This window comes from Jaculus jaculus, chromosome 5, assembly GCF_020740685.1.
Source record: "Jaculus jaculus isolate mJacJac1 chromosome 5, mJacJac1.mat.Y.cur, whole genome shotgun sequence".
Taxonomy (NCBI): Eukaryota; Metazoa; Chordata; class Mammalia; order Rodentia; family Dipodidae; genus Jaculus; species Jaculus jaculus.
Genome location: NC_059106.1, coordinates 172712672 through 172740570, shown reverse-complemented (window position 1 = coordinate 172740570; position 27899 = coordinate 172712672). Strand labels below are relative to the sequence as shown.

Sequence of the window (27899 nt, the reverse complement as noted above, 5' to 3'; positions counted from 1 at the left end):
TCGTACCTCTTCCCACTCTTTCACAAGCGCTTATAAACCCATTCCCCTCGTAAATAAATGAGCTGTTCTCTGAAGCTGTCTCCCGGGTGTTTCTTCCTGTTGCACTCATGGCTGCTCAAGACCCTGCTGCACAGTTGCCTGGATGCCCCTGGGAGACCGATGCACAGCAGCCCCAGTGTGGCCAGGAACCCCACCTCCTCACCACAAAAGTTTTCTCATCTCTTTGTAGTGAGTCCTGGCCTACTCCTCAGGCAACCACTCTCCGGCTGGCCATGTGTCACTATAACTTAGTAGACCAGTTTGCATTTTCTAGAATTATATATAAGTGGAAGCTCATATATTCTGGCGTCTTTCTCTCAGCATAATGACATTGAGATTCATGCATGGTGTTGCTCATATCAATAAATCATGTCTTTTCATTGCAGGCGAGCACTCCGTAATACAGGTAAACAAAAATTCCTTTATTTACCTATCTATGGATGGCCAATTGGGTCATTTCCAGTTTGGTGCTATCATGAATAAAGCTGCTATAAACTGAAACACACAGATTTCTATGTGGCTATGTGTTAACCCTCTCTTATACCCAGGCAGCAATTGTCTGGGCTGTAATGTAGGCACATGCCTATCATAAGCAACAGCATATGGGATTCTAGTTCTTGCTATCTTTGTGGACATTTGACTTGGCCCAACTTCTTAACTTAAGTGACTCTCATTTTTCAGAGAACTTGTGATGTTCATCATCTTTGTGTTTCATGGCCATTGATTTAATTTTTTTTTATGCCATGTCTATGAAAAATCTCTTGCCTATTTTCTAGTTTAGTTGGCATAATAAATTTATCAGGTATAGTAATTACTTTTTGCCTCTTATGGCTTAATTTTTACATTTTAGTGTCTTTTGAAGAACACTTTTTTAAAATTTGATCAATGTTTCTTGATCAACAATTTGCATTATAGCTTATGATCATTTAGTGCCAAGAATCCTTGGCCTCATCTACTTCTCAAAGATCATCTTTTTGAAGTTTTCATCTTTGAATTCTGTGCCTTTAGATTACATGTTTAGGTTTATGATTTATTATCCGCTAACTTCCTAGGCATCTTCATCGATGCCTGTGGCTCCAACATCACCATGTCAGACAGCAACAACTCCCCACTTTCTTCCTTCAGTCCAGATCTTTCCTCTGAAGTCCAGGCTCATGTCCACCTATGTATCTCCTTGGATGCTAATCAGCTCCTGAAACTTTAGCACCTCCACCGCGAAACTGCTGGTTCCTCCTCCACACGGGAGCCTCCTGCATCCCGCATGCTTGTGCAGGGCCCCATCCGCACAAACGGCCGAACAAAACCCACCTTCCACTCTGTTCACGTGCACCCCACTCATCACTCATAGGAGTCCTTGCACTTCTCTGCACGTGTCACCCTCAGGTGAGGGCCACCCTCCCCTGCCGCTGGGTTTCCGCAAAGGTCTGCGGTCTCTATGCACACACGCCTGCCCTACTTCCAACTCACATGAAATCTGAAGCGGCACCAACTTTTATCGGTTCTGAAGATAAAGATTATGACCCTAACTGCTTGTGATCAGTCCCTCTGTCTGTCTTTGCCCCTAGCCTTATCTGGAAACAGAACTCGTCTTGGTCCAGCTCTGCCGTGTGCTTGGTTCCCTGGAAGATACCCTGCCTCTTTCCTCTGCATATCTCACACATCATCTCTCTTCTGAAGAGATCCTTGCCACTGGTTCCTCCCAGTGGTCCTGTCGCCTCCAGTTTAAATGCACTTCTTTGAGGAAGCCTACCCTGATCCTCTGGCCAGCGCAGGCCCCTGTCACTTGTAAGAGTGTATGGAACCCTGTCCTTCCCGTCACGTCTCACTATCGTAATTAACCCGCACCTAGAGTTACAGTCTAGTGAGGTTCCCCCTCTGGAGTGCTGACCCCTTGAGGACGGTTACTGCATCTGCCTCTTCCCAGCAGGTTCTGCACGTTTCTATCACTGGGCACATTTGTCTGCACACATAAAAGAACATTTATTCAAATGCACATTTAGTTAACGAATACGTGAATGAGTGAATGAATGGAGACAAGGAGAAGTAACCCTGGATAAGACGGCATGAGGGGAGGGGATGGCCACCAGGTAAAACCTGACCAAGACAGGGGAGTCAGAATGGAATCATGAGGTTGTGGGAAACACATTTGTTGGTTTTCTTTTTGGATTGAGAATCAATAAATAATTTTCTCCCTCCAATCATGTCAACAGACTATTAATTAGAGCAATCCCGGTGGGACTTACATTAGTCTCATCACCGTCAGCCTATTACCAGCTTCAGACGCTCACACTGGAACACAGACGATGTGGGTCCAACTGTGCATCTCTGACCCTGGCGGCTCCCAGTTTCAAAGCAATTAAGTGCAGGCGGCAAAAGGCACAGGCAAGAGCAGAGAGTTTGAGTAGAGAGAAACATTTTCATAAGCCAGCTGGAAAAGAGCTGTTTTCCCTTTTCCTCTAGAGTGTTTGGCACCCTCTATGTGCAGCTGTGGAAGGTCACTTCTGGGGTCTGGCTCGGTGGGGGTTGGTGGGGATCAGGATGCTGGATTTTGAGTAACATCAGTGAGTTCAGGTAGAGAGAGACAGAGAGGGAGAGAGAGAGAGAGAGAGAGAGAGAGAGAGAGAGAGAGAGACTGAGAGGAGAGGAGTCTGGGCATGTTTGGTGGCAGAATGCTTGCAGACTTGGCCATTTCCATATTCTCTCAGTTTATCCACTAATACATCACATATTCTTCTCTCCTCTTAGTGGTTTGTTTTTTTCAGTTTTGACTACAAATAAATAGAGTGGAGCAAGCCCTCTACTAAGCGCATAGCTGGACAGCTGGTGTGCAGGTCGGCTTCTGACCCCGCCCATCCATACGTGTCCTAGAGATAGAGGAAAGCCCTCTCTTGCCCACATGGAAAGCCTCTCATTGTTCTGCTCTGTTTTTCCAAGTGGGTAATATAGCAATCCCCCTCCTGGGCCCTAGTAGCAACCAAGTGAAGGAGGCCCACAGGGTAGGTAGCAGGTGAAGCTGGTTCAGCTGGGACATGTAGAGCAGACAGCCTTTTCTCACTGGATTTGCCCCTGCTCTCTAGACACACTAGAAGTGTCCCTGACAGCGCCCTGGTTAACAGACCCACTTCCCCTCTCTTCTGGAAGGTCTAAGAGTTCTTCAGAGGACATGGGCCCTGGAACCTGGAGGTTCAGAGTCTAGTTCTGTTCATTACGTGCTATGTGAATGAATTAGCTTAATCTCTCCGTCTCTCAAGCAGGGATGATAATATGTGACCTTAGAGGATGTTGGAAGATTGCATGAGTAAAGATAGATAAAGGCAATAAGAACAGCGTCTAGCCTACAGTGAGCGCTCTATGCCACGACAACCAGTGTTCTTTACGAGCAACACGTTCACTTAGCAGAAGTCAGCCTTGTTTTCTGCCTCTGGTCAGGGGCCCCACTGTTTAATGCTTGCCTGGAAAAGAGAATTGGGGTGCCATTCCTCATAATTAATGCCATCTCACAAACCAGCATGATAACATTCTCAAGTTTTAATTTGTTAATATCTTCCGAGTCCCTCTTCATGTTGGGAACTTTGGGGACACGGAAGTGAAAGTGCATCATATACCTTGGGGAAGCTGAGGCACCAGTGTGAGAAATGGGCAGAACTCCACATGGCTGGTGAGTTTACATGAGCCTGAGGCTGTTACTGCTAAAGGGCCTCAAGAGCCCAGAGAGAAGGGATACTAGAGGATGGGAATGTTTGGGTTCACACCTTCCTGAAAAGGGGCCACTCCTTCATTGCTGACAGCTGTGCACCTCAGGGCTATGGGATCTTCATCGTACAAATGGTATTTTATTTCTCTTGTGTATGTAATGGATCATGATATCTTGAGCATATAATTAAAATAGACTGAATGGATTCTACCAGCTTTTACTGAGGCGCTCTGCTAAGAGCTTCACACGCATTAAATCATTTAGCCAATTCTCTATGAGGACGTCCAGATTTCTTCAGAAGCCAGCATGCCAGATAGAATAATTTTTTGATGGATGGAGTCCATTACCAGTTTAGGCCATGAGCCCAGGTGATTGAAAAAACATAAATCAGGCAATTGTCCTGGTGTTACCACTCATTCCCATTTTAAACCTCCTGCTACTAATGGAGATATTATCTGACTCTCTTGATGATAAAAGAATTAGGTCATCAGATCACAACAGTATCCTTTGCAGGTTCTCTGTTTTCTCACCAGGTTCAGAACATCGTTTCATTCTGAAATTACAAGGTTCTCAGGCACCCTTTGCTTCTCTGCATATGTTTCATTTCATCTCCAGAGCTTCTGGCCGTATGATCTGTATTTAAACCTGGGTTGCATGTGCGTGTATGAGCATGTGTGTGCGTGTGTGTGTGTGTGTGTGTGTGCGTACATGAGATATGATGAGAGAGAAAGAGACCTCTCTTCTTCTTTGTTTCCTCCTTGTCTTTATTTCACTGTGAGCTCACCAAGGCGAACTTGGTTTGTCCGTAAGATGCCCAGTCTGCGCTCTTGAAAGATCTCACCAGACCAAGTTCTCCCCAGATAGGGGATCCCTTAGTTCATCCTTGTGGAATCCAGCAGAAGGGGAAGAACCAGGATGATGAACCAGTCTGAGGTCTCTGTGCTCTGGCCTGGCCTGTTTTGAACAACACATGTGAATGTTCAAGCCTGAGACGACAGTGCACTCCTACTGTTCCCAAATTGATTCATTCTGCAGTGAGCCTGATGCGATTGACTCAGTATAAAAATGTCTCTGGCAATTAGAGGAACAAAGGAGTAAAGCTGGTGGCCACAGGGGTGACAAACCAAGCCGGATGGTGGGAACATCGGGCCTGGAATTAAATTTCTTTTTAACGCAGACATTTTGGGGGGATGTCAGAGGCAAACGGGCCTTTGTGGTCTGCAAGAGAAACTGGGTGGTCTCCCCTGGGAAGAAAGATGCAAATAGTCTAAGAAAGATTTTCCTTTTTTGTGTTAAATGCTTTAGCAGCCTCCTGGGCTCCTCATGGTGCCGACTCTGGGGCTGGCTGGAGTTCCAGGGTCAGGACACTGCTAGTGAAACTAGCTGAGCTGCCTGGGTGAGTGGAGGTTGCCATCAGTGGAGAGGAGGCCTTCTGAATCCCTCACTGGCAAAATCACATCTGAGGGAGAGGGCTCTGGACAATATACTATAGGGGAAACTTGGCTTATTTGGTCTCAGAAAGAAGTTAAGAGATGAAAAACTACCTTCAAAGTTATGACATATGGCCTTGGTCGGAGACGTGGACTTGGTTGGGATGACTCCAAGCATAGAATCAGTAGGATGATGGTAAGATAAGAAAATAAATCCATGTATATATAGTGTTGACATTATTGTAGGTACTTTATATACACGATTATGGTGCCATTTCATAGAAAAACTATACTATTAAATGTCCCCATATGCCTTAGTATGCACAGTAGAGCCAGCATTCACTATGTATAAGTGATCGCTGCTAAAAGTGATCCTCCGAAGTAGGCATGACTATCCCCTTTTGAGTGGATGACACACTGGAGGCTTAATTTAACTGAAGTTAAATACTGTTTTAGAGGCATTCAATAACTTTTTAAAGTTACAAAGCCAACAGGCCACTGTCAAGTTCTTCCAAGGAGCTAAAAGCCGAGCTAGGTAGGCGTGATCTCCCGGAGGTGCGGTGAGCGCCCCCTGGCTGGGGCAGTTCGAGTGAGCAGGGCTCTGGAAGAGGCTCGGCAGGAGAGGGGCTAAGGAGGTGGGAGCCAGTTACATTTTTTCATGCTTCGAGATGCTCTGACTGTAATATGTTTCTAGTTCTGCTAGCCGGGCTGTGCCTTGACCTCATAAACAGTCATGTGGGAATGTGAAATTGAAGTAGCGTCCACGGGCCACAGGTCCAAGGGTCATGGAATATGGTATAGGTTCGCCTCCTTGGAACTCTGGTTTTGTCCATCACTGAAATTCCCAGCTCACATTTCATATGCCATGAGCTGGCTGTCACCAGCTGTCCAAACCTCAGAGAGCGTCCTTAAGTCGGACAAGGTGGCAGAGAGTTGATGAAGAAAATTGACAGACAAGTTGGGATTGTTAGAGATGGAAAAAGCATCTGGAGAGTACCCAGTGGGCACTAAGAGGGTCCCTCAGGGAGATGACCAAGGCAGTAAGAGGAAGACTGGAAAACTCAAGACAAGAGGAATCACTGAAGTGTGTAGGAAGCAGCCAATAGAATACTAATTACAATTTTATGCAGTCAGGGAGAAATTCCAATCCTGGGAGAGGAAAGCAAAATAATCGAGGGAAGGAACAGTTGGAGAAAAGGTAATTGGAATTCAGCTTAGCTTGCCTGAAAGAATAAAAGACTCAACAGGAGTGACTGTGGTTAAGTGGCGCTGTAAAGACTAGTAAAGTAGGGCAGGAGGAGGGTGGGGAACATCAAGTAGAAATCTTTTTTTTTTTTTTAAATTTTTTATTTATTTATTTGAGAGCGACAGACACAGAGAGAAAGACAGATAGAGGGAGAGAGAGAGAATGGGCGCGCCAGGGCTTCCAGCCACTGCAAACGAACTCCAGACACGTGTGCCCCCTTGTGCATCTGGCTAACGTGGGACCTGGGGAACCGAGCCTCGAACCGGGGTCCTTAGGCTTCACAGGCAAGCGCTTAACCGCTAAGCCATCTCTCCAGCCCTCAAGTAGAAATCTTGAATGGGAGAGGAGGATGTAAGAGAGAAGACCTGAAGACTGCATGAGCACAGGAAGAGCAACCTGAGAGCGCTGGAGCGACCGTAACGACCACGTTTCCACATCTCACATGGGTCAGGGCATCTGTATGGGATGGTCAGAGTTACCAGCAGAGAGGACGCCCATAGTGTTTATGCCCATGGAGTGTACTGCCTCTGAGACAGAAGGAAGGGAACTGTCAGGGGGGAGAGAGATGGGATTTGCTCACAAGCTTTCTCCAAGTATTTTTACCCCCTTAAAACCATATCTCTAGTTTTCAAAGAGTTTCTGGTCCAATTAACTCAGAAGTTTGCTCATTTAATAAGCATTTTCCAAACACATAGTGTGAGTCAAGCACCACACTAGACACTAGAGGTATGAAGATAAATAACACCCATCCTTGCCTGGGAGAGCCTAATTGGTAAGAATAAATGTGGCCCAGTGCCGTGAGGACTCTAGTAGAGGCATGGAGAAGCCAAGAAACGTTCACTCAAAGGGAAGGTGTTGTCAGCCCTGCATGAAGTAGGTCTGACATCTCCAGAGAAAGAGAGTTTGTGGTAGAGCAGCAAAGAGCTGTCTTCTCAAAGCAGGACCGGTGGAGAGTGAGGACTGCACCGTGGGCTTCAGGTGGTCCACAATGAGTGAGGACTGCCCTGTGGGCTTCAGGTGGTCCACAATGAGTGAGGACTGCCCTGTGGGCTTCAGGTGGTCCACAATGAGTGAGGACTGCCCTGTGGGCTTCAGGTGGTCCACAATGAGTGAGGACTGCCCTGTGGGCTTCAGGTGGTCCACAGTGAGTGAGGACTGCACCGTGGGCTTCAGGTGGTCCACAATGAGTGAGGACTGCACCGTGGGCTTCAGGTGGTCCACAATGAGTGAGGACTGCCCTGTGCGCTTCAGGTGGTCCACAATGAGTGAGGACTGCCCTGTGCGCTTCAGGTGGTCCACAATGAGTGAGGACTGCCCTGTGGGCTTCAGGTGGTCCACAATGAGTGAGGACTGCACCGTGGGCTTCAGGCGGTCCACAATGAGTGAGGACTGCCCTGTGGGCTTCAGGCGGTCCACAATGAGTGAGGACTGCCCTGTGGGCTTCAGGCGGTCCACAATGAGTGAGGACTGCACTGTGGGCTTCAGGCGGTCCACAATGAGTGAGGACTGCCCTGTGGGCTTCAGGCGGTCCACAGTGAGTGAGGACTGCCCTGTGGGCTTCAGGCGGTCCACAATGAGTGAGGACTGCCCTGTGGGCTTCAGGCGGTCCACAATGAGTGAGGACTGCACCGTGGGCTTCAGGTGGTCCACAATGAGTGAGGACTGCACCGTGGGCTTCAGGTGGTCCACAATGAGTGAGGACTGCCCTGTGGGCTTCAGGCGGTCCACAATGAGTGAGGACTGCCCTGTGGGCTTCAGGCGGTCCACAATGAGTGAGGACTGCACCGTGGGCTTCAGGTGGTCCACAATGAGTGAGGACTGCACCGTGGGCTTCAGGTGGTCCACAATGAGTGAGGACTGCCCTGTGGGCTTCAGGCGGTCCACAATGAGTGAGGACTGCACCGTGGGCTTCAGGTGGTCCACAATGAGTGAGGACTGCACCGTGGGCTTCAGGTGGTCCACAATGAGTGAGGACTGCACCGTGGGCTTCAGGTGGTCCACAATGAGTGAGGACTGCCCTGTGGGCTTCAGGTGGTCCACAATGAGTGAGGACTGCCCTGTGGGCTTCAGGTGGTCCACAATGAGTGAGGACTGCCCTGTGGGCTTCAGGTGGTCCACAATGAGTGAGGACTGCCCTGTGGGCTTCAGGTGGTCCACAATGAGTGAGGACTGCCCTGTGGGCTTCAGGTGGTCCACAATGAGTGAGGACTGCCCTGTGGGCTTCAGGCGGTCCACAATGAGTGAGGACTGCACCGTGGGCTTCAGGCGGTCCACAATGAGTGAGGACTGCCCTGTGGGCTTCAGGTGGTCCACAATGAGTGAGGACTGCACCGTGGGCTTCAGGTGGTCCACAGCAAATGGTCTGATGGCAAAGAACTGCATGCAAAGAGCCAGAATGAGCCAGGCTGAGGAGAAGGGTGGCCAGACCAGGGCTTTGTGTGCCATGCACATGAGAAATTGGTATCCAAGCCTGCTTTGGACTGTCTTCCACGACATGGTCTGATGCAGATTAGTAGCCTACATTAGTCACCTGCCAGCCCTCATCAAAGTCCACTTTCGCTCCCACTGGAGACTTCCTGTTGCCCAGGGTAGGAAGAGCCACTGAGGCCATTCTCCAGGGTGATAAGGAATGATCTTTAGAATTACTAATGTGCTATGGTTTTCCCTTGGGCTCCTACAGGGGAACTGCAAAAATGAGTCAAGAAGTTGGGCTGCAGGTAGCTCAGTTGGTAAAAAACACTTGCATGAAGGCCTATGTTTGATCCCCAACACCCACATAAAAAGCTGGATATGGTCTTACATATCTGTAGCCCCAGCACTGAGGTGGGGAGAGACAGAAGTGGTCCTGGGGCTCCCCAGTCAGCTTTCCTGACTGAAAAGGAGGGAGCTCCAGGCTCAGAGAGAGACTGTGTCTAAGGGAAGCCAGGTGGAAGGTAACAGAGGAAAACTGATGTCTCACTCAAGCCTTTGCACACAAATGCACAGGATGTGTGCACTGGCACACATGTATATACACACATGCATATACCACAGGCACAAACGTACACATGCACACGCACATATGCACACGCACACACACACATGCACACGCACGTACACACACACACACACATGCACACGCACACACACACACAAGGAAATGGAATCAAGAAAGGAGCTGCATGGCTCCCAGCTCTCTGCGGCCCTCATTCTACAGTGGGCCTCTGAGCTGCAGAGCAGCGCTGGCAGGAAGGCACAGGGCTGCGCGCAAGAGCCTGGCCCTGGGCTCCAGAGATAGGGTCAGCTCTCGTGCCCAGGGCCCAGCCTGAGCTCTGTCAAGGCGCCGCAGCCTTTCCTGCATACCCCGTCCTCCCTTACCTCCGCAACACTTACCCACTGGCTGAAGGAAGGCGAGCCAGTAATTGGAAAGTGGTGGGAACACCCATTCACTGAGTTTAGTGGTGTAAAATGCTCTCAGGAATAAACATTGCGCCCATCTGCCCGCAGACTTCGTGAAGCCTTTGGAATGTGAAATCCCCTGGCTGCCAGAGCTTTTAACTACGGCTCTGCTCCACAAGGGCGCACTTCTCCGCAAAAGCAAGGGGTTGAGCGAGGCACGGGCGTACAGTGCTAGAAACCAAACGGAGGGGGGACGGAAACACCGAAGCAGGCATGAGAAGCAAGTCATCCGCTCTGAGGTTAGGGACGAAGGCCACGGCTGCTGGGCTGCTGCGTGAGGTCACGGAGCTTATTCACGCCGGAGCCGTCAGCACCAGCTGTCTAGACATTCTCCATTTTGACCAAAAGAGCTGGTGATTTGTCACCTGGTTCTGTGTCTTCACCACAGACAGGCCAAGCTTCCAAAATCAAGAGACACTGGAGTAGGGTGGAGCTTCAGGAGACAGGAGGGCAGGGCTTCCACAGTTCCAGGCATAATGCTCTGGTGCCTGATCCTCTGTCTGCCTGTCTCTAGAATGGGCATCTTCTGTGGGTAAAGGCCTGTGAATTTTGCCTTGGATTTTGAGTGGGAAAGGATTACCTCTACCTCATAGGAAATGGTAGGGTCTCTGGAGAAATGGAGATGGAGAGCAAGCCATGTGGAACAATCCGCCTTCTCCACAGCCTCAGTGAAGGGGCAGAGGAGGGATGAGAAAACTTCTAGAATCTGAGCCAACCTCACCTAAAACAACAGCTTCTATTGTGAGATCCATTTGTGTATGATATCACAGTTTTCCACTTGAACACTCCAAAGATACCAGCTAACAGAGAAGACAGTGGGGAATCTGCCTACACACAATGGAGGGCTTTTGGAATTTTGATGCAGGACATTTGCTCCAAATAGAGGTGGTGGTAAGGTCCAGGGAGGAGACTCTACTGTCTAGAAGCAGCCTTCGAAGGCAGAAGACAGGTTTAGCATCACACAATCAGCACATGAGTATGAAAAAGTAAGAGATGGGAGGAGATGGGAAGGAGGCCTCAGAGTGCCAAGCACAAAGGGCTACACAGCCGAAGCCTATTGCCTTCGTCCTTAGGTTGCATGGCGTGTGCAGGCATGCTCGGTACACAGGAGGACCACACAGTGAAGGCCATGTGAGGGCACACTCTGTCACTTCTTGTCACTTCCCTCTTCAGAGCCAGCTCACTGGTCCACCTTGCCTGGTGGCCATCAGCCCTCCCATGCAAAATCGCCATGGTCCTCTGCTTTTAGCATTGCAGTGTCTGCCATTGTTTAATTCCAAACCTCACTGTGAGTTCCTTGAGAGTAAGAAAAGCCACTGGGGTCCCAGAGATGATTGGGTGTGAGAAAGACTCACAAGCCTTTGTTGTCAGGATGTATAGATGAGTTTTGGAATTTCTTGAACCCTCAGTGGGCTATCGTCTAAGTTCCTCTATGTGTTCTAGTATCTGCTGGGGCATGGTGAGCTTAGAGATGAGATGTGATTGTTACTATCCAGTTTGACTTCTCTCCATATGCAATGTATATTTATTGTCATGGGATTTGCCGAGCTGCCATTCTGACAAGCCATGAGGTTACAGGTGTTCACAGTTCTCTCATCCTCCTGGTGTTCAGTCCATCAAACATCCAGAGCAGAGCAGAAAAACAAAAGAAGCCATCTCAAAAGAGCCCACGACGAGCCTCCGGCCGTCATCTCGCAGGTCAAACCTGGCAGCAGCTGATCGTCTTGTCTTTCTTTCTTTCTGTCCCTTTTTTTTTTTTTTTTAATGCCCATCAATGAAACAACCAGGAGTAAAAGTTCTATCTGCCAGGAAAGGAATTGTCCTTTGTCCTCAGCAGAGACCTCACACTTGAGGCATTTTGACAGCTGCTCTCTGAGCACCAGGGAAGGGTCACATATCTATTCCTGGGCGTGGGTGGAAGGCAGGGAGAAAGGATAGGACGTTTTATCTTCCCATGGACTGGAGACTCTTCTATGATCCTCAGACTGAGCCTTCACTTTTAGCTAGCATTGCTTTGTTTTTATATATTTATATATTTGTTGATTTATTAGAGAAAGAGAGAGAGAGAGGGAGGGAGAGAATGGGTGCACCAGGGCCTCCAGCCACTGCAAACTAACTCCAGATGCATGTGCCCCCTCATGCATCTGGCTTAAGTGGGTACTGGGGAACTGAACCTTGAACTGGGGTCCTTAGGCTTCACAGGCAAGCGCTTCACCACTAAGCCATCTCTCCAGCCCTGAGCCTTCACTTTTAGATACAGAGCTTGGGTTTTAAAAAGTGTTACATCATACAACTACTTTATAGTGATCCACTTGTCTACCATAGAATGCCCACTATGTGCTAAGTACTAAGGCAGATGCCATCAGAAGAGAAAGTTGCACAGGCTTCCACCTTAATGTCTCCACCTTAAATCTCATGGCTCAGAGTTAGATGACACCGTAAGAAGAGCTTTTCCTGATGGGCGAGAGCAATGACAGGAAAACAAACCCAAAAGACTCTGCCTTCCCCTGCGTTGCCCATGATAACTGACAAATCGCCGAGCCGCTCCGAGTTCAGTGCACTGGTCTGACAAGGAGGATGGTGTGTGACACAGATTACACGGGCCTGAAAGGAGACGGGTGCTGCTGTATCTGCTTCTGACCGCACACGCGCTGGGCAGAGTCGCCGCAGACATTACTGGCAGGACCTGCCTCCTGAGAGCACAAGGGGATGGGGCTCCGCTGGGCAACTAGGACACGGATGGGAGTGAACCTGTGACCTTCTGAAGTAGGCAGAGGACAGAAAACTGGGCGATGGACAGGTATATGGATAGATGGATGGGTGTATATATATTTGGAAGATGGATATAGAGATCAGTGGGTTGATAGATACACGTAAGGATGGGTGAGAAGACTTTTCTGAGTCTAATCGGTGTGGCCTCTCTCTAGACTATGCTGTACTTCTGGGCCTGTGAAAGTTCTTTGGCGGGGGTTGTGAATATACCCACCAGTGAAGATCCGTCATACATGCAACCTTGAATACAGTCTAGCTGCCTCAACTTGGGTTGAGTAATCTTGTCTTTCTCCTGCCCACCCATGAGCGGCAGCAAAATGGCTATCCACCCTGAATCTATCCATTCGCCCACACTTCCAAGCTCCCCTCACCACCTTTCTCCTTAATGCTTAATTAAATGGTTATGTAAAGCTACCAGCTCATATGATCAATCAATTACGCCAAGATATTAGCCACAATTCTCGATTTTTGGTGCACAGTAGAATCTGTGAATTCTAAAGAGTGAATATTCACATCCCACCCTAAGATGAATTGTCAGAGCAGCTCAGAGGGAGTCTTGGGTACATGGGTTTTTAAAAATGCGTGTTTCTGATCTGTGTCACCAAAGCACCAGTACCACCGTATTAACAGCTGAAGGTCCACCGACTGCCGGACGGACCAGAGTTTTTGACGTGACTTCAATATCACTACACAAACTATCAAGGGATGTGATAAACCTAGGCACAGTGAATGGAACTGGTACTTTGGGGTTCACCACAGAAAATGAGGGCCATGAAATCCCACCCTGGCCACAACATTAGGCAATGTGGAAAAGGGTGTAATGATTCCTTAGGCAGACATAGAACAAGGGGACAGGTTAGCACCTGTTTCCCATGTTGATAATTTTCATGCCCATGATGACCCATGAGGTGGCATCACTACTGTTATTTATACAGGTGAGAATGCAGAGCCTTACAGCAATTCAGACTCACACACCTTGTCAGTGTGTGTGGAGAGCTAGCACCAAGATCCCTCAGTCCCCGAGTCTGAACCCCTGTGCTCTGAGGCTCTGACTCCATGGCTGTTAGGAGACACAGTGGCCAGGAAACCTGCCTCTGACAAACCCGGGTATGAGTTTTAAGGCTTTTAAAAATTATCTTTAAAGCCTTTGAATGGCTCTCTCTTTTTAGTGTAAATCACCCAGACATTAAAGCCCTTATTGTATATTTATTAGTGTGTTATTCTGACCAAGGGGAAAAAGAGAGGTGCTGACACTGTGAATGACTTTGAAAGTGAGGATAAGCTGGTCCTGAAATTAAATCATTATGACATTGCCACTTGAGGGCATCGATTTCAATAAATGATCACCTTTTCCATTCCTGTCCCCGTTCATCATGCAGGCAGGATTCGAGGAGAACTGGTGGGAGCTAAAGCCCACAGGCTCTGATTTCCTCATGAAGGCAAGAGTTGCCACAGTACCTGGGAAGCCTGAGGTGAAACCCAGCCCCGTGTCACAGCGAGGATCAAGCAATCAAGTGTCTTTTCAGAAGCAACTGCCTCATGTCATCTTGCTACCTGAGCTCCAGCCCAGGACCATCTCTCACTCAGCCCACCGAGACCATCCTGTGCCGGGCTTTATGTGCCAAGGTGGAAGGAACTTGTGGACCAGTAGGGAGAAACTGCCCGCATGACAGACTAGGAGGGTCGAATGGCGCAAAGGTGGCAAGAGCCACCGTTTGTTACCCCAGGCCTGGGTCACGTCTGAAGAAGGGATTCCTGGTACAGACGGGATGGTGGCAGAGAGCAGAGTTCCTGCCTCAGTCTACTGGAGAAGGTGGAAACGCTGAGTCTGCCTGGGCTGTGGCTGTGCATGACCACGTTTGTGAATGAGGACTGGAGCCTCACCTCCCATTGCCCACTGGTGAATCTCTCTTTGAGCTACATTACTTTGACACATCACATATTAGCACTGGTACCGATTTTAAAGTGGAGATTTGGGGCATTGCTTAAATAACAATGACAGCTGTGTGGTTATGCAGCCTGGACTTGGGTCCTTCTTTTCTTGGGCAGGTGGTTGTGGATTTTTATCTCAGGGCTATGGATCTGAGATAGACATTCAACCAGGACAGGACAAAGTGTGGAAGGACTCCCAAGTACCAGTGTGATGAGACCTGGTTTGATCATAATGCTTCTGGGCTTCAGTTTCTCTCTAGAAAACTCCTGAGGCAGAGTGGGTGGACACTGGGCCACACGGTCTTCTGGGTGTAAGGCTCGGGGCCTGTAGGAAGACACCCATATAGGAGGAGGCCATTTCTCTTCTACCCTTCTCAGTGGGTGAGTTTGTGCTATGAGGTGACCCTGGAAGCTCTGCTGGCCTCAAGCCTCATCCTTTCGATTTAAAATGTCTTTTCTCAAGTATGAGTAATTCAAGAGACTGGCAGCTCCTATGCCCTGAGGGACCAATTCTTCCCTCCACACACCATGGAGTTCTGGTCACACATAATAAAGTCCCCAGACAGCTGAAGCTGCAAGAGAAATCTGTGTGGGAGGCAGGGTGACTTGAGAGGGGGCTCTGGGAAGGAGCTCCAGAGAGTCTCTCCTATAGCACCAAACACCGCTGGCCTTCCAGAGCGTCTTTCCCTACCCCAAAAGGCCATAGCAACCTAATCGTTGTGGGATCGATCTTTCTACAACACCTCAGTAGGGCAGCAGAGCAGTGGGCAGCTCACCGGGCCACCTGTGCTGAGCCTGCCAGCCACTGATGTGAGCTCAGAATCTTCATACCTCAGCAACATCGCTGCGGGCATTTGACATGTCTTCCTTAGGGGACTGGACGCTCCCCGGAAACCACTGCCATGTCTTTTTCATCTGTGTCATTTTGGCACCTCCTAACAGGCAAGGAACTCATTTGTGCCTCGTGAAATGAATGTTTACATGGAGAGGAGTCTAGCGTTATTAGGCATCTTCTATAGGCAGGCACAACATGAGCTGTTTTCCTTATAGCTCCTCACAACTCACCACATTAAACAGGCATTAGCATATTCATGGCCACTCATGTCTAGCTTTGATGTCCTGTGCTTAGCAGTGGCCAGCCAGGCCTGGGCTGTTTGACAGCCCTGGCTTCTATTCTTTCCCACTTTGGTGGTCATTCTGGCTGGGCCATGAGCAGACTGGACACTCATCTGCCTGTCCCTCTGGAGACCCTTGCTGAAGCCAGACCGCCTTGGCAGACACGACTGCTCACGCTCTGTGATTCATTAGACCCTGCACGCTCTGCTGCCTTCCAGGCGACTAGGAAGAAAGCAGCTGCCATGCGTCCCCAGCTGCCTTATCCTGCCTCCAAGTGCTTCTAGGCAGGTTGCTGCTCCCAGAGCTGCCATCATGTATGCACGACTCGGGGGCTTCTGGGGACTTGGTGACGCCTAACTTGTCATTTCTCAGCCCACTCCTCTGAGTCAGGCTCTCTCCAGCTGACTTTATGATCACACTTTCCTCCCTCATGGCTACAAAGGCTGAACATTGTTTTCCAGTGACTGGTCCCCAGACCTCCATCTCCTGCTGTGGGAGAGCAGCCCCCCCTTGTAATGATCACAGGCAACATCACCAGGTTGACGTGTCCCCTTGTTGCTCTGAGCACTGGAATACTGAGGTAGTCTCTGACATTGAGTGGAATGGGCTTCCAGTGACATAAGCTACTGTTTTTTTGAGACTGGCAGTGACGCCTTACCCAGAGAACAGAAGAGTCTAGATCTCCTGTGATCCCAAACTCTCAGCACAGCAAAACAGAATAGGGTACTAAACAGGGGTCCCTGAGATGTCCTTACATTCAGGGCACAGAATCCCCCATCCTTGTACATGGAGCCCACAACAGCACGGAGGTAGGACTGGTGCCATCCTTCCCCCTTTACAGAATCCGGGGAAACTGAGGCTTGGGGGACATGGGATTTGCCTGAACCTTAGAGCTCGCTCATAGAACATTCTGGTAGAGGGACGGACCTTTGTAATATTTGTACCTCCGGGGTGGTAATAAATAGAAAAGTACTCAAAGAAGAGAAGCAGTCCAGACAGCTTTCATTTAAACTCGAGCGGAGCTGATGACTGAGCGGAGAGCTGGTATTTTAAATTCCGAGCTTCTCATTCACAGCACAGGGCGAGTTTCTCGGCTGCACTATGGCGGACTAACTGAGCTCTTACAGCAACGCATGAAAATGTGCTGAAGCCTGGCTCCAGCTTACACACACCTTCAACCCATCTAGCCTGTGACCTTGGGTAGTTTAATTGGCCTCACTGAGTTTCTTTGCCTGCAAAATGGGAGATGATAACAATATTGTAATTCACCACGCAGAGGTATTAAGGAAGAAAATGTATGTGACGTGTGCAAAAGTGCTAAGTGAAGGTTTGCAGTCTCTATGTTATTACTCGGGGCTAGAAACTGGGCTTCATATGTTTTTGTAATCCATGACCAACTCTGGTGGTGGGCACATTGTCATGGGTGCAGAATCCAGCCACTCACCCGACAAAAAGAAAATGAGTCTTATGATGTGACTTGAAGAAAAGGTCCTACCCTCCTGAGCCTTGGTTCCCATAGCTATAGATTGAGGAGTTTGAAGTGGGTAAATGCCATGTTTTCTTCTAGTTCTAAAATGTTCCATCTCATTCCCTAGTTCTCAGTGTGGGCGTTTTTGCTAACAGGGGACATCTAGCAAAATGTCTACCGATGTTTATGATTGTCAAATGAAGGGAAGGGTGCTAATGGCACTTAGTTGCATAGATGCCAAGGATGTTGACAGAAAACACATAAAAAGCCCCTCACCCACACAGAGAAGAATTATTCTGCCCAAAGTGTCAGCACCATGAAGCTGAGAAGCCCTGAGGTAACTTAAAAAGAGCCAGAGTTCTCTGACTTGTTGGCTGAGGGGCTTGTATCTTGCAGTTTGCCAAGACACCCAGGAGAGCAGAGTGGCTCGATGCGGTGGAACGGGCTATTGATCGTCCTTCCGCGGACACCTTCCACCCCCACAACATCGATCTGCTTGGAAGTAGAGGGGCGAGTCCAGGCGTCTTTCATTTAAATTTGGAATCACTCCTGCACTTCACTAAACTCCAAGACGGCTCTGACAGGACTGGGGAGAGCATCCCTGATCCTGAGCTTCCGGAGCCTGAGTCACAGCCCCTGGAGACATAGGCGCCACCCTAGGCAAAGCTCATGTCACCGGCACAACCCTGTTTCACGTCTCCTGCCTCAGCTCATCTAGAGAGAAGCACCGTACCTCAGGTAACGAGCAGCATTACAGGCAGAAGGCATGTTAGACATAGGACAGCTCGGAGGAAGTTCATGACCTGCCCACACCGTGTCAGGTTATTGTCACCACCCGTGGAGGGAAGGCCGCCCCTGCAAAGGCACGAGTGTCACCTTGTTCCAGGCCAGTGTGGCTGAGGCATCGAGAGACTGGAAGCACCTCTCTCCTGCAAAGTGCTGTCACTGCTGTGGCTTGAATGTAAAATGCGTTTGGTCCCCAGCTGGTGGTGCTGGTTTGGAAGGCTGTGGGGCCTCTAGGAAGTGGGGCCTTGCTGGAGGATGTGGGTCACTCGGAGCGGGCCTTCAGGCTTTGTGGCTAGGCCCCACTTCCTTCTGCTTCCTGCTTTCTGTCCTGACAACTGGATCCCCATTCCTGCCAGGCCTTTCCCACTGTGAAGGATGCTACCCTTTGGGGTGGGAGGCAACATAAACTCTTCTCTGCCTGAAGTGGCTTCTGAGCAGAAATTTGTTCAAAGCAACAAGAAAGTAAGCGGTATAGATGCCTTCTTCTCTCTCTCTTACCCCCAGTCCCACCCCACTTTGTCCCTGTTTCCTAGCAGGCTTTGGCATTCCTAAAAAGAGCACAAATGAACAGAGATGCGGTCCGGATCGGCAGTGCTAGCTTGTGCTTCCTCTCTCGGCTGCCACCCTGTCTTGTGTGAAATGAGAAATCGCTGTGGCTATTGTGAGTATGGGTAGATACTTAAGCAAAAACCTCTGCAAGGTCCTAGAACTGATCATCTCCGAGGAGCACTGTCTTCCCGAGCCTGCACCAGAGACCCTCTCACACTCACGCATGCCCTAAGCCTTTCTCTCCAGGGCGTGGTCATCCACGATTCTCTGCCTCAGCAGGGTTCACTGACTGGACACTCAGCAGCTCCAAACACCACTCCCTGGTCCCTGCCAGGCTGCACAGACAGGGAACGTCAAGGGCGCAAGTCAGAAAAACAAAGAGAGTGCATGATGCTGGGTCACACCCAGGCTACCTGTGGTCCTGCCCGGCCCAGGGATGGGAGGCTTTACCCTCTGAGATTCTCATTAGAAGAGGATATTGGGCTCATCCCAGACAGCGGGCAGTTCAGACACCCAATACATCTGACTTTTAGGACATCGAACAAGAGGCACCTGGTAGCTGGGACAGTCCCAGTCAGCCCCCAAAGGAAGTTCGGGGACACGATGACAGACGTGCGTCTAGCTCTGGGGCCAGCGTCTCTTGTGGTGCCATGATGTCATTCCTGCTGGAGCTGTGGTGAGCTGTAGTTCTTTTAAGCACAACTGAATACAGGTGGGTTTCAGGGGGAGAGGGCTGGGGAGGAAGTCCCTAAGATATCACTGAGAGCGCACAGCCCGTGTGGAGGAACAATGGGCAGGACTTCTCCCTGCAAATTACGGAGACGGAGGAAGGGCGGCAGGCGTCACTCAAGTGGAAACCCTCTGGAGAGAGAGTTGCTTGGAAGGAAGCCAAGTCCAAACATGGTTCCAGATCCAGGGTCTTTCTCTTATGCTTACGTTACAAGAGGGTCACTTTGGTGGTTAAGAAGCTAATTGGAGGGCTGGGGAGGCAGCTCAGCTGGTAAAATACTGCTCATACAAGTGTGGTGACCTGAGTTTTGGTCCTCAGAGCCCATATGAAAACCAGGTGTGGCGGCCTGTGCCTGTAATTCCATCACTGGGGAGGTGGAAGCGGGAAGATCCCTGGGACAGACTGGCTGGCTAGTCCAGCCAAATTGATGAGCTTCAGGCCTGGTGCGAGACCCTGCCTCAGAAACGTAAGTCATCGAGTAAAGGAAGAAGACACCGGAGGTTGGCCTCTGGCCTCCCCGTGCATGCACATACAAACACACATGGACATGTACACGCATACACAACACACACACACATGTCCACCTCCCAAACCTGGGCTCTGAGCATGCCATTATAATGACATCATGAAAGGAATGGAGAAGAAGGCACAGAGATGGCTTCTCCGTGTCAGTCCTGGCAGGGGCGTGACGGATTGCTGAGGGAGCTCCAGAGAGCGGAGAGTGTTTGTGAGCTGGCTGGGACCTCAGAGTTACGCGTTCCTTGGGAACATGTTCTCTCCCAGCCTCTACTGGGTGGAGTTTGGTGGGTAACCCTGACCAATTCTGCTCTGGTGTTCCATGCTCCCACAGGACCTACTTGGGTGGTAATAATATTTTATCTTTTCTCTTCCTGCCTAAGTTCTGCTGGTAAAGCCTATTTTCAGGCATGTTACTGATTTCATTTCAGCTCTTTAACATTTTCTCTAGCAGTTCTCTCCTTGGCTCCATCTGGACTTTGGGACATGAATATCTTTAACATCCTCACATTAAATGTCCACCCTGACAGCTGGTCCTCTGGCCTCTGGAAGAATCGCTAGCCAGGGAAGTCAGAGGGCCTCACAGATCAAGGGCCGGGATACCACCTGGGTAATATTAGCAGTAAATAGCTCAATCTGGACCTACCCATTAGAGGACAATGGTGGATTTTAAGTAGATGTCAGTGCAGTCCAAAGCCAAACGACATTGACAAAAATAGATTTGGACCTGGGAATGGACTTACCCATGCTTCCCTGGAGTGGGCACCAGGAGGATCTCTCTTCCGGCTTCGTTGTGGGGCAGCAGCTGGGCGACGTACCTCCCCGAGGGCTGCAGGTGTCTGTGCACCGACACGGCCAGCGTGCAGTGCTGGCTGCTGCTCCTCATCCACGGGCTCAGGATGGTGTGCTTGGAGTCGGCTGAGGTGTTGAGGAGGAGGAAGGAGCCTGCAGAGAGGAAGGGGAGGTGAGTCAGAAAGGTATGCCAAGGCAAAAGGACCAGTGGCGGTTCTGTAGCAGGACTTGGAGCCCAAGAGCATCAAGTTCAGAAAAGCTGGCAACCCTTCTCACCTCACGTGGCGTCCAGCCTCTCTCCCCCTGCTCCCTTTTCTGGGCGAATAGTACAGCCCAAAGCAGATGGACCATGACTGGCCACATGGGCCGAGAATCAGTCAGGACACCACTCTAATCTTAGTGGCCTGCTCCCTGGGGCCGTGTTCTCAAGCCTCCAGGCTTTCATCGTAGAGACAGACACTTGAAATGACTTCTGCTCCTTTTCTTACTAGCTCAGTGATCTTGGGCAAAGTATTAACTTTCTGAGTTTCTCTTTCCTTCTTGGTAAATGGGGTGAGAAGGTTTGGCTAAACTCAATCATCTCTTCAGATCCATTTCAGATCTTGAGCCTATGAGTCATGCGCAATCACAGCGGGTCTCCACAGAGAAAATTCTACAAATCCCCTCTGGGACAAGGCAACCCCAATTCCAGATCACAGGCCAAATGACCTACAAGAAACCCACGTTCAAGGTGACTCCTGTCGGCATAACAGCACAGGCCACTTGACTGTTCGAGGCATTTCCTCTGAGGCGTCCATTTTCCTTAAAGCACCTCTGCTCCGAACACTGGCATCAGCTGAAGCTGCTCATTTGGTAGTGGAAACCCCGTTCCCATGTGATTCCCTGCTTCCCCAGCAGGGGCCTGCTGATGAGTGTTCAGCCTTCTAGAACTATCTACCTCTGGCACTTCGAAGGTTTCCTTCTGAACAACCAACTTACCACGTAGGTAAATGAACTAACACTGAGGTAAAGAATGGTGAGATGGTCTGGGGAAGAGATTGAGTAAAAGAAAGGTGGAGGGAGGGCTAATAAAAATCTAAGAGGATATAAATAAAAAACATGTAATCCTACTTTTTTGGACAATGGAACACTCAGGAGCCGTAGATTGTTGCTAGGAAATTTTCAGTGCCAGGGATGGGATACCTTCCAGTGAGTTGTTGGCCAGGGAGATCCCTGATGCCCCCAAAACATTATAAGCCATTGCCAAGGCCCTTGGTTTCCCACCAGGAATAGATGGTAAGACCCTATTGCTGAAGACTCCATATACTTGGGCTGCAAGGCCACTGAGAAATATTGCTCGATTTGAGCTGATAACCTCCTCCATGTAGACCAGTTTACAGAAAGCTGGAAGAAGCCATTCTGCATGCAATTCAATGGGAGAGAGAGAAATCACCAGTGAAGATACTCTCAGTGGACACTGCAAGCCTTATAATTGGCCAGCCAGGCCAAATGAGCCAAAGGGTGCAATAGAGGCACATCTGTTATGGGGGAAACAAATCGCCCTCTAATTGGACTGGAGGCCCACTCCTTAGAAGGAATACTTCCCTGATACTGAAAACTTAAAACAGGGGTAGTCATGAGCCCTAGGGGTGTAACGTCTGCTATTGTCTGGCCAAATGTATATACCATGCTTATCAAACTTCCCAGTAAGCACTTCTGTTAATGTTCACACCCTTGCATTAATGCTACTCTCACTTTTGGTTGAGAATCTTCTCTTTTCAAATGGCAGTGACCTTGGGATGACTCAGAAGGTATCATAGTGATAGCAAGTAATAACCGTAGTTCTCAGTACTGCAATATCTGTATCACACCTTCCAAGGCTCAGGGTCTAATGCAGAAGAGGTGGCAGAAAGAATGTAAGAGTCAAAGGAAGGGTAGGACTCCATACAACATGCTCCCTCCAGACTCAAAATGGCCTGGATATCCATGGCCTCACAGTGCCCGACACTACCTGCATAAGACCATCATAAGAGGAGGAAAAGATCAAGACATCAAAAGTAAAAGAGAGACTGATGGGGAAGGGGTATGATGAGATGAAGAGTGGAGTTTCAAAGGGGAAAGTGGGGGGAGGGATGGTATTACCATGGGGTATTTTTTTATAATCACGGAAGTTGTTAATAAAAAAATCTGAAAAAAAATAAAGCCCTTAAAAGGGGGTGTGTTGGTATAAGAATTCACAATGAAAAAGGATGAAGAGAAAAACACCAGAAATTAAGGGATGTCATAAGCATCCAAGAAGTAGAAATGTGGTCCTCCAGCCTGTGCTTACTGAGTTCTGGGATTAAAGACATGCACCATCATACCCTGCTGTAATTGTTGAAATCTTAATGGAAAACAAGTAAAGTTATACTTTGTTGCTGGAAAAGAAGTATTTGATATGTGAGTTTTACCTGTACCATGATCAGTCTCATTATATCAAACATATTGACAAACGATACATATGTTGGTGTGGACATGTCACAGAGTCAGCACTGTGCGGCTGGAAAGAACGGTGGATGAAAAGAGGGGGGTCACTACCAGGACCCACACATTTCTGAGGAAGGTGTCGTGCTAGGGATTGGACACGTGTGGCATTGTGACAGCAGGTTAAAGTGACTTCTGGTTAAAATCTGGATCAAGTGAACACGATGGTTCAAGATGGATCACAAATGTGGGTGGTTGTACCTGAAACCAAACTCTGTACCTGTTAGAAAGTTTCAGCATGACCCACGGATAGCTGAAAACTTCTCTATAGCTCTCAATAGATAATCTGTCTTTAATCAAAAAAAACCTTCTTTTTTAAAAAATATTTTATTTATCTATTTGAGAGAGAGAGAAAGAGACGGATATGGAGAGAATGGGCACACCTGGGCCTCTGGCGACTCGACTGCATCTGAACTCCAGACACATGTGCCACCTTGTTCATCTGGTCTTATGAGGATCCTAGGGAGTGAAACCTGGGCCCTTAGGCTTTGCAGGCAAATGTCTTAACCACTAAGCCATATCTCCAGCCCCTAATCCATAACTTCCAGTGATGGGGGACAGAAGAAGAAAAGGAGAGAGGGCTGAAGAGATGAATCAGCAGTTAATTGCATTTTCTTACAAAGCCTGTGGGCCAGGGTTCAATTCCCAGCACCAATGTAAAGCCAGATGTCAAGTGGCACATGCCATCTGTGATCCTAACGTGCCTGGGCAAGGGGAGGCAGAGGCGGGAGAATCCGAAGGCTTGGTCAGCCGGTCTGATGCTTGCTTGCAGTCTGCAGCTCATCTGCAGCATGAGACCCTGTCTCAAGAAGATGGAGCACAGACACCTTGAAGCTGTCCTCTTACCTCCGTGTGCACTGGGACACACAAGTGAACAAATAAGTAAATAAAAATAAAAGGTTTTAAATAAAAGGAAAAACATTAGAGTCCCAGACTCAGGAGTGGAGGGGTGGCTCAATACAGTCCTTCACTGGCAATCCACATGAGGTAATAATTTCTCCAAGGTCTTTGAAGGTCAAGACCAGATGCCAGGTCTGCACAATCCTGAACACTGTTTGTATAGAGGTATGTGTGTCCTTGTACGTTCCTCATCGTGTGTACGTTATCCTAAACTACGGCCAAAGAGCCGGTGTCTGGAGCGTACGGTTCTGCCGCTCACAGAGGCGCTTGGGACACGAGGAGCAGGTGGGCACTGGAGCAAGCCCAGCTGAGGCGCTGGGGGGTGTGGCTGGGAGTTCCGCCTGCGCCCCTTCCCCTCTTTGTGGTGTGAGAATGCATGGCAATTTTGTCCCCATAATTCGGTAATGTGGCACCTCAACAATGGGACTCTTTCACCAGCGACTGGAAGATGGATTGCTTTTTACATCTCTAATATGTGAAGCCATATTTATGCGGATTTTATTTTGTGCAAACGGACTATCAATAAGAGATTGAGCTCACAGTGTTTCTACTCTCAATGAAGCTCTATAGTTGAGAGCTATCTTTTCATCAGTAGTTTCCCTTCACCAAAAATGAAAAAAAATAAAAGGAAACGAAAAAACTACATTTCATAAGGTCCTTGGGATGTTCTCTGTATAACTCTTTTTTTTTTTTTTTTTTAATCTCTCTGCTCCTTCTTTCCTGTTTCCTGTTTATTTTGCTCAGGATAGCTTGGGGCTAGGTGAAGGCTCCTGGGGCCCCCTCTAATTAAAAAGGATGGCCCAGCTGCACAGGAGACTTCGTCCAGGGTGGCGGTAGGAGGGAAGACGCAGATCCAGGAATCCTGTCCCTGCAGTGGCAGCCTCGTCTTCTCACGTTTCCCTTAGTGTGGGCTGTGGTGGTTAAACCCGAAATGGTTACGTCTTTTCCTCTGGTGACCAGTAGAGGAATGTGCTGTTCTCCTCTCTATCAACAGGGCACAAACCATGAGCTAAAAGCAAAGGGTCATGAAGCTATAAGTTCAAGACTCGTGATTTTAGAGGTCAGCCTTTTTCATAGCCAGGCTCTGCTGCTGTTCAGTCATAGGCCTAGGGCAAATTATTTAAAGTCTTTCTGTCTCAGATTGCTCAATTTTAACTTGATACAGTCTATCACATATGGCTGCTGGGAACGTTAAATTAAACGACACACACCAACTGTCCAGGACAGTGTCTGGTCCACCGTAGATAAGTGGCCAATGTCAGTCCTTTGCTTGGAGCAGGGTCTTGGGCGAGGACTCCTCTGATCTAGCATTGCACTGGAAACGGAAGGCTGAGTCTCTCTCCCAGCTCTGCCACACAACAAGCTTCCTTTGTTCATACAATGAAAGGTTGGATAGAGCCTCTCTAAGTATCCCTTCAGCTCCAAACTGTCAGCAACTCTATTGGCCTGATCAGAATATCGGCCTGACCAGGAACCGAGGCCACTCTCCAAGTCGCCAAGTCCTGAACAGTCGTCTCCTAACTTGTCCGGCTGAGGGCCCTACACCAAACATCTCCACCAATTGACCAGATGCACCGTGAACTTTCCCTCTGAGAAGCAAAACGTGATTCTTGCTCTGGCTTCCTCCCCTACCTTATACAAGCGCATTCTGAGAAAGGGCTCCTTTCTGTAGAGGCCTCTGCGACGAGGCTCATGCCACCTCCATGGGTGTGGCATTTCATACAGCGCTGCCCCGTGGCAGGAACTCCACGTCTTAGAAATCCAAGTAGTGCACAGGGCAAGGGCCCGAATGGGACAGGATCACTTCCCCTAATAATTTCTAGAAAACCATCTCTAAACTTCTCTCTTCCAGTGACATCACTGCTGGTTCACATAGTCTAGCGAGCCAGGCTCCCTGGGGCGTCTCCTGTCTCTCCGCTACGTTGACACTACAAGCGAGCTGCTGTGCCACCTGGTGTTTATGTTGGGGATCCGAACTCAGGTTGTCACACTTATGCACCAAGCAACTTTACCAACTCTACCTCCCTAGTGTGTGGAAGTCCTATTTTTAAGAATTTCTAACCCTTTATTTATTTTTTCTATTATTTTTGTTTACTTGAGAGAAAGAGAGAGAAAGGCAGAAAGTGAGAGCAGAAAGGAGAGAGAGAACAAGAGAGAGAGAGAGAGAGAGAGAGAGAGAGAGAGAGAGAGAGAGGGAGAGGGAGAGAATGGGCATGTCCTGGCCTTTCAGTCACTGTAAACAAACTCCAGATGCATGCACCATCTTGTGCATCTGGCTTACGTGGGTTCTGGGGAATCAAACCTGGGTCGATTGTCTTCATAGGCAAATACACTAACTGCTAAGCCATCTCTCCAGGCCAAGACTTTCTAACTCTTGAGGTAGCTGCCCGCATCACCCTGATATATGATCATGGTGTTGTTCATGGGAACAACCATGGACTTTTTATACATGGATCTTGTGGTAAGAAACTGGTAGTAGTCACCTCCTATCTTGTTAAAAGTTTCTCAATTTTTATTTATGTTTCTGCTTCTGGCAGTGCAGAACATTGAACCCAAGACCTTGATGGTGTTATGCAGGTACTGCCGAACTACACCCCTCCAGCGTCAGCTTGAGTTTTAAATCACCTCTTTGTTTTCTTTGTTGTTTACCTACCTTCTTAACATTGCCTTGAGGCACTTATTGCTTGTCTCATGAGCTTCAGGGCAAGATGGGGACATTGTCTCCCGGCCCTTGCATGTACTTGTTCCCACATCCTCCCTCCTGAGTCAGCTATACCTTTTGTCTCCCTTGTCAAGGTTGGGCAGGAATGACTAAGGCTTTTGTGTCATGTTTACAAGTTGATGCTATACATTGAAAATCAATAAACAGCCCTTTTATAGTGGTGACTGTATATTTTTTCACTGCAGTGAATAATTGTTGTATTTATCATCTTCTCTGTAGGTCCAAGAATATATCCCATGCCAAAGAGAGTGTTTCTGGTGTCGGCAGGATCAATGAATTCTCTCTCCCTCTCTTTCTCTTCTTCCTCCTTTCTCAACACTTTCACATATTAATCTGCCTCATATTGAAATCCCAACTTCTTTGGGTAGCTCTCCACCACCCCCAGGAATCTAATTTCGTTTTTTTCCCATCATTTATTTTATAGCTGACTTCTCATGTAACTTCTGCACGCCTTTCTTCTTGCTATTTTCCTCTTTGAACTCATGCTGACTTTTTTTTTGAGGTTTCCACCCAGAACCTTGCTGTTAGTCACCCCGTCTCCAAAGCATTGCCCCAGAGAGAAATTCTCTCCTGAAGATTTGCAGCTCTGACATGTTTCTATTTCACCTTCATCTTAGGTTGGTAGCTTTCCTGTTTGTGGTTTCTGTTTTAGGAATTTTGCTGCAGAGACATGAAGGTCTCACTTTATTTGTTCCTAAAATCAGTATTGTTAAGTATTGATAAGTCTGGTGGTGGATTTATTTAGAGTTTCTTCATATTTTGTTTTCTTTATTTTCTTCAGGAGCTTTTAAGATTTTTCCTTATCTCTAAATTTTAAGATTTCCACATAATATATCTCAGCATGAACCTACATAAAAATTTACTGGTGGCATTTGCTGGACTCTTAATCAGAAAGGGCATATCATTTTGTTGCAGGCATATCTTGTTTTATTCTTTCTCTGATAGTCCCATTCCCCCATGTTCTCGGAATGGAACCTTTCTGAGGAGACTTCTCTCTCAAGTTAACTTCAACTAGCTGGCTCATCTTTCTCTTCTGTGTGAATAGCTCGTTTCCCCACTGACAATTTATTCACATGCTGGGTGACTGTGGCAGCTGCGAATGTAAAATATCCCCTAGAGACCCACGAACACTTGATCACCACTTGGTGGCACTGTAGAAGGTTCAGGAAGTGGAGCTTTGCTGGAGGGAGGTGTCACCGAGCACAGGCAGCCCTCAGTCCAGTCAAGTCCCACGTGCTGCGCACGCTCTCTCTTTCTGCTGATGTGA

The 27899-nt window shown here is 48.5% G+C and overlaps 1 protein-coding gene across 1 annotated transcript in view; it reads right to left on the bottom strand.

The window, feature by feature from the left end:
• The window catches only part of Alk (ALK receptor tyrosine kinase), a 747750-nt gene that overhangs the window by 316915 nt on the left and 402936 nt on the right, over positions 1–27899 (bottom strand). Inside the window, exon 4 of the mRNA XM_045149222.1 lies at positions 20460–20661. Within this exon, the coding sequence (XP_045005157.1) occupies positions 20460–20661 (202 nt within the window). The remainder of the gene's footprint in view (positions 1–20459; positions 20662–27899) is intronic.